The sequence below is a fragment of the Vulpes lagopus genome, chromosome 7, assembly GCF_018345385.1.
Source record: "Vulpes lagopus strain Blue_001 chromosome 7, ASM1834538v1, whole genome shotgun sequence".
NCBI classification, from domain to species: Eukaryota; Metazoa; Chordata; class Mammalia; order Carnivora; family Canidae; genus Vulpes; species Vulpes lagopus.
In genome coordinates, this window is record NC_054830.1 from 80,208,165 (window position 1) to 80,214,513 (window position 6,349).

The window sequence follows — 6,349 nt, forward strand, 5'->3', positions numbered from 1 at the left end:
AACCAAGTCCCATATTGTATGATTCCATTTATATGAAGTGTCTTAAATAGGCTTATCAGAGACAGGAAGTAGACTAGTGGTTGCCTGGGGGCTGGGAAGATGACTGAGTTAGAGGGTGACAACTAAGAAGTTTAAGGTTTCTTTCTGGGGTTACAAGAATGTTGTAAAATTGATGGTGATAATGATCGTACAACTGTGAATGTACTAAGAGCCATTGAAGTGTACACTTTGGTTGAATTGTGTGGTGTGTGAATTACATCTCAATAAAGCTTTTAAAAAAAAAAGATAACTTAAACCAAAGTATCATGGTTTTTAACACCAGACTTCATACCTTAACAGAAAACACTGTATAAGACAGAAAAATACAAACCCTTCTTTAGATATTGGTGTCTTGATGAAAGGAGGCTTCACTGATACTTCCCTGACATCAGTTTACACCCTTGTGTGGCACCTGAGGCAGCACATTCTAGGCAGATACCGAATAGGTAAATGTGTGTGTGTGTGTGTGTGTGTGTGTGTGTGTGTGTGTGTGTGTAAGCTGTTTGAAGAATAATTTTGAAAGGGAAGGTGGGAAAAGAGAACTAGAAGGAAATCACCACAGGTATATTCTCAGGTAGATTGGTTTTAGGAAAAAGTTTGAAAATCTGGAAACTGATTCCCTAAAAACTGTGCATGTCTGATATTCCCTTGGAAAGACTTCATCTCCTGAGTTTGAAGATCTGAGTTGTAATTCAAAAGCCTTGTCTTTCCAGACCAACATATCTGCTATGAATTGCTAAAGCTTTCCTTGCAGCAAACACCAAGATTTTGACTCTAAGTCCTGCATTCAGCTCTGCCAGCCTCCCTAGGGTGATAAGTCAAGTCCTGCATTCAGCTCTGCCAGCCTCCCCAGGGTGATAAGTCTCGAATGTTTCAGCCTTATGGTCTAATTTTAATGTGGGAAGGGCTTAAGAAGGAAGAAAGAGGAGGAAGGAAGGACAACATGGATTAATATATCAAATGATCATCCTACCATGCCAAAGATCTCCCTTTTTATTTATCTTTTTTTCAAAGATTTTATTTATTTATGCATGAGAGACATAGAGGCAGAGACACTGGCAGAGGGAGAAGCAGGCTCCATGCAGGGAGCCCGATGTGGGACTCGATCCCGGGTCTCCAGGATCACACCCCAGGCTGCAGGCAGCGCTAAACCGCTGAGCCACCCGGGCTGCCCAAGATCTCCCTTTTTAATAAGTACCCCAGTCATTCTGTCGCAGGCGGAAGAGGCCAATACTGCCCAGTACTGCAAGGGAAAGAATCAACAGAGAAAAGGACAAAGAGGACAATATTGTCAGGAGACAGTTTGGTAGCATGGTAGCAATAGAAGACAGAGTTGATTAGAGACAGATGAGAGATGGAGCTGGGGAGCACAGACATTTAGGACGATCAACTGAGGGAAAAGGTGGGCCTCAGAGCTGAGGAGGGTTTGTTTCCAGAAAAAGGGGAACTTGAGAAAACTTACGGAGTAAAGAGAAAAAATCAGGAAGGGGATGAGAGAGAGAAGGAATTGAGGGTCCTGAGAAGCTGTGAGGTGACAAAATAGGAGCGCCAGGGGAGGAGGATCAGCGTTGAATTGTGAAAGGACACCACTTCCTCTGAGATGCAGGAAAGTAGCAGCAGCTCTGGAGAGTTTTAGTGGATGTGGGATTGTTCGTGGAGCTCAGATCATTTGACCTCTATTTCTCCAGATATCTAGGGGCAGAGTGAGAAGTAAGCAGTTAAGAAAGAGGAGAGGAAAAGAGCGGGGCCTCAGGACACCAGAGAGGACTAGAGAATCAGAGAATGTGGAGAATGGCCTGGGTGGGGGTGGGCAGATGAGCCTGGTGGGCTAGGGGTGGGGGCAGCTGGCCACAGCGGCATGGACTCTTTTGTACTTTGGAAGACAGCAGTGAAGTAAGCATAAGTGGGGGCTGCCCAGGGCTGAAGAAGTGAGAAAGGTGGGAGAAGTTCCGGAGAAGAGAGAGTCAGCTGTGAAGTCCAAGGTTCTTACCCACAGGGAGCAAAGTAAGACTTGGGCAGAAGGTGGGCTTTGAAGCAAGTGGCCACCCAGCAGAGAGGTCAAGAAGATAATGCCGAGCAGGTCCAATAGGATTGAGAGGAAAAAAGGGGATGAGCATGTTTGAACCACGAAGCTCTCTAAACTGTCCTGCACTATCTAATCCAGTAGTCCCTAGCCTCCTGGGGCCTTCTGTATTTAGTTAGTTCAAATTCATTTGCGCTGTAAGTGTAAATTATACACACGATTCCAAAGACTTAGGATGAAAAACAAAAAAGAACGTTAAATATCTCATTAATAAATGATTACACTGATTACTTGCTTAAATAATATTTGGATGCATTGGGTTAAATAAAATACATTATTAAAATTAATTTGACTGTTTTTACTTTCGTAGTGAAGCTTCTAGAAAAAAGTATTTTATTTTTATTTATTTTTTTTTAGAAAAATTTAAATTACGTATGTGGCTTGCATTATATTCCTCTTGCACAGCTCTGATCTAGATACTCCCTTACTGGGGCATGGATTGTCTGTGTCATGTGGCCCCAACATGGATTGTCTGTGTCATGTGGCCCCAACACCTGGACAAGGGACCTGCCCAGAGAGGCCTCAGTGAATGGTGTGTGTGTGTGTGTGTGTGTGTGTGAATTGATGAGTAGATGAATATGTAAATTAATGAATGAGTGAGTAGGTAAATGAGGATCATATATGGTTTTCAAGGACTCGGTCATTTTCTACTCAATGGTTGAGGATTACGTATTAGCACACCACTGAATGGAAGGGATAGTGAGAATTGAAGAAAGCGGGCAGCTCTGGTGGCTCAGCGGTTTAGCACCTCCTTTGGCCCAGGGCATGATCCTGGAGACCCGGGACCCAGTCCCACATCAGGCCCCCTGCATGGAGCCTGCTTCTCCCTCTGCCTGTGTCTCTGCCTCTCTCTGTGTGTCTCTCATGAATAAATAAATAAAATCTTAAAAAAAAAAAAAAAGAATTGAGGAAAGCTCACCAAAGCTTTGAGGCAGGGAGTCTCAAAGGGCAATCTGGGGGACCTTACTTGGTATAAAGACTCAAGAACCTGGACCCTTGCCACACTTTTAATGTACTCCTGTGGCATCTTAAATGCCAGGGGATCTGTCCTAGGAATTTGTATTAACTCATTGAAACTTTCCATCACCCCAGGAGGTAGGCACTCCTGGTATGTCTCTTTTGCAGATAAGGAAACAAAGGCACAGAGATGTGTAGTTTGGCCAGGATTACCCAGCAGGCGGTAGAACTGGCATTTAAACCAGGTTGACTGGCCCCAAAGGCCATGCTCCTAGCTACTACACCATCCTGTCTCTCTCATCCTGTCCTCTCACCTCACCCCCAGGTTCTCTCCAACAGAGATATAGTAGTCCCCCCTTATCTGCTGGGGATCTGCTCCAAGATCCTTAGTGGATGCCTGAAACCACAGAACCCTCTATATACTATTTTTTCCTCTATACACATCCCTATGATGAAGTTTAATTTATGAATTAGGCACACTAAGAGCTTAATGACAATAGCAATAGAACAGTTTTAACAATATACTGTAATAAAAGTTATGTGAATGTGGTCTTTCTCTCTCAAAGTATCTTATTGTGCTGTACTCACCCTTCTTGGAATGATGTGAGATGATAAAATGCCTACGTGATAAGATGAAGTGAAGTGAATGATGGGGGCGTTGCGACATAGTGTTGGGCTACTACCAAACTTCTGATGGTCAGAAGGAGGATCATCTGCTTCTGGACTACAGCTGACCACAGGAAGCAAAACCACACACAATGGGGGACTAGTGCATAGATTGCTTTTTTCCCCCTTACTGATTTCTCTCCATCCCAGTCCCTCAGGCCCTGTATTCCTGGAGAAAGTTCCCGATGTAGTTTGCTTACTGAAAACAATTGTAATTGTAACCTCCCAACTTCCCCACAAATAAGACACAAACACACCATAGCTTCATGGTCAAATACAACAGCCAAGTAACCTGGCCTCCTCTGTTCCCTCTACCCTTATCCCTGAGCCTTTCCCACACCATTTTCTCCATATCCCTCCCACACCATTTTCTCCATATCCCTCCCTCCATGTCCTCCCTCCCCCCAGCCCATGAGTCTCCTGTCCCAAACCTGGGATTGGCCCTCCCCTGCCTTCCTGGATGGACTCGAGGGGAGTGAGTGTTGGAGGAGCCTGAGGCTCCATAACTCCAAGCAAACACTTTTATCAGTCTAGCGGATGCCAGCGAGATGACTACAGGGGATAGAATGGGGGCTTTCCAGACACCACCTTGGCCAGCGCCCGGGAGATGCTTCAGTCCCACCCACCAGGGGCTCCATTCCAGCCTCAGCTTGGATCCCTCCAATAACAGAGTAGCCCTGAATTTCTGCCCACTGGGAGCAGCCCTAGCCCAGGATCTCTACTTGCAGGGCCAAACAGACTGGAAAACTAAGAAGGAACCAACAGGCCATCTTCCTCTATCTCTCATTAAATTGTGAATAATAATGCATTTACTTATTCTCCCACTTAAAAAGTTGTTTAAATCCTTTGAAGAATCTTGCACGGTAGCTTGGCTAGACAGCAGGCAGGACAGTCCAGTGCCTCCGGTGGGGGGGCCAGGGTTTTCCACTCGCCTGTCTTTTGGTCCAACAAGTAGGCATTTGGGTTGATGGTGTAGTCCTTTGTCTGGACATCGCTGGTTGTGGTGACACCCCCGCACACAAACACTCTGCTGTCTCCAATGGAGCATATAGCATGGGACACATCCAAGGGGCAGTTGTTAGGCAAGAGAGGCACCGAGGTGGTCGTCTTGTTGGCCTTTATCTTCTGCAGATTGATTTCCACACTCTGCCGGTGGCTGTGTACACAGAGGATGTTGTCCTGATGGAAAGAGAGCAGGGGCCGGTGGTTGAACTCGATGGGGAAGGTGATACACTGGACCACATCCCCGGTGTTGGTGTCAAAGCAGTCCACCACTCCAACTCGGGAGATATAGCCCTTCACCAAGCACCGGCCGGTGACAATGTACAGGTTCCGGTCACCCTTGGTGATTACGGCTGTGCCATCCATAGGGATGCTCATTTTTCCTGCCAGGCACCAGGCCTCCTTGCGCTCATCATAGCGATAGATGTTGGAGACATACCGCCTTGGAGCAATGCTCCCACCCACTGAATACACCGTCCCCCCGCAGGTCACCATGGTGTGGAAGACAAGCCCAATTGGCAGGTCTGGCAACTTGGTCCAGGAGTTGTCATCCATGTCATATCGCCAAGCCGTCTTCAGCCCTGAAATCTGCTCAGTGGTACCACCAGAGATGTAGATGTAGCGACCAGCAGAGGTGGCACTAAGTGCTGCTGCCCGGTAGGGCATCTCTGACAGCTTCAACCACAAGTTCTCCTGGATGATATAGGCAAACACTCCATCATTGAACTTGCCATGGGCCTTTTGGCCACCCAGGATGACCACCGAATCAAGCAGGGCCCCTTTCCGTTGGTAGCTCAACAAGCTGGATGGCTTCTCCTGCTTTCGGTCCACAAGGACACTCTCAATGAGAGTTGCATGGGCTGAGCTGTTCTCCATGCCCATCAACTTGTTGCTGGCAAACATCAGCGTCTTGTTGGAGACGGCATTGAGATTGATGTAGTTGAAGAACTTCTTGAAATACTTCTCCCGCTCGTCCTTCCGGAAGTACACCCAGTTGATGAGTGCGCTCAGTGCCTGGTCCTCATTGAGCACATGCAAGTTTTCGTCTCGGAGCAGGCGGCCAAAGATGACAGGTGGACAGCGCATGAAGTGCATACAGCCCTCAGGACTGGCCCAATAGTGGAAGTTGTCACGAATGCCAGAGTAGGCCAAGTCTGATACCTCTTTGAGCTCAAACAACTCAGCCAAGAAGAGGTAGCGCAAGCAGTTTGCACGGCGGATGGACTTGATCAGGAAGTCATTACAGTGGATTCGCAGGCGTGGGGTGTTGAAATACTGGGCCCCGCGAAGGAGCTCCTCCACATTCTGCTCCGAGATCACCACCTTGCCACTGTAGAAGTAGTCCAGGAGCTGGTCCACCGTGGCTGGACTCAGGTAGTTGGGGTCAATGGTGATAAAGAGCTCATCGGTGGTCTTCATGTCATTGCTGGAGATGAGGCTCTTCACCAGTGGAGAGACAGCAGCCAGTACGTTGCGATGTGCAAAGAAAACATGGTGGTCCACAGTCAGGGCCATATCCCAGTACTCTTTGCGTTTCCTCTGTTTGTTCAGGTTCTGCAGCACAAAGCTGTTGTAGTTTTTCTCTGTGAATTCTAATTTCAT

At 47.1% G+C, this 6,349-nt stretch overlaps 1 protein-coding gene across 1 annotated transcript; it reads right to left on the bottom strand.

Annotated features, from left to right (window-relative positions):
- Positions 1–4,582: 4,582 nt before the first annotated feature.
- CCIN (calicin) lies at positions 4,583–6,349 on the bottom strand. The gene has a single exon (XM_041760468.1). It carries the CDS (start codon positions 6,347–6,349, stop codon positions 4,583–4,585), a length of 1,767 nt encoding a protein of 588 aa, XP_041616402.1.

What these genes read in the sequence shown, in the direction of transcription:
- CCIN (XM_041760468.1), bottom strand. Translation starts at nt 6,349, where the DNA reads ATGAAATTAGAATTCACAGAGAAAAACTACAACAGCTTTGTGCTGCAG.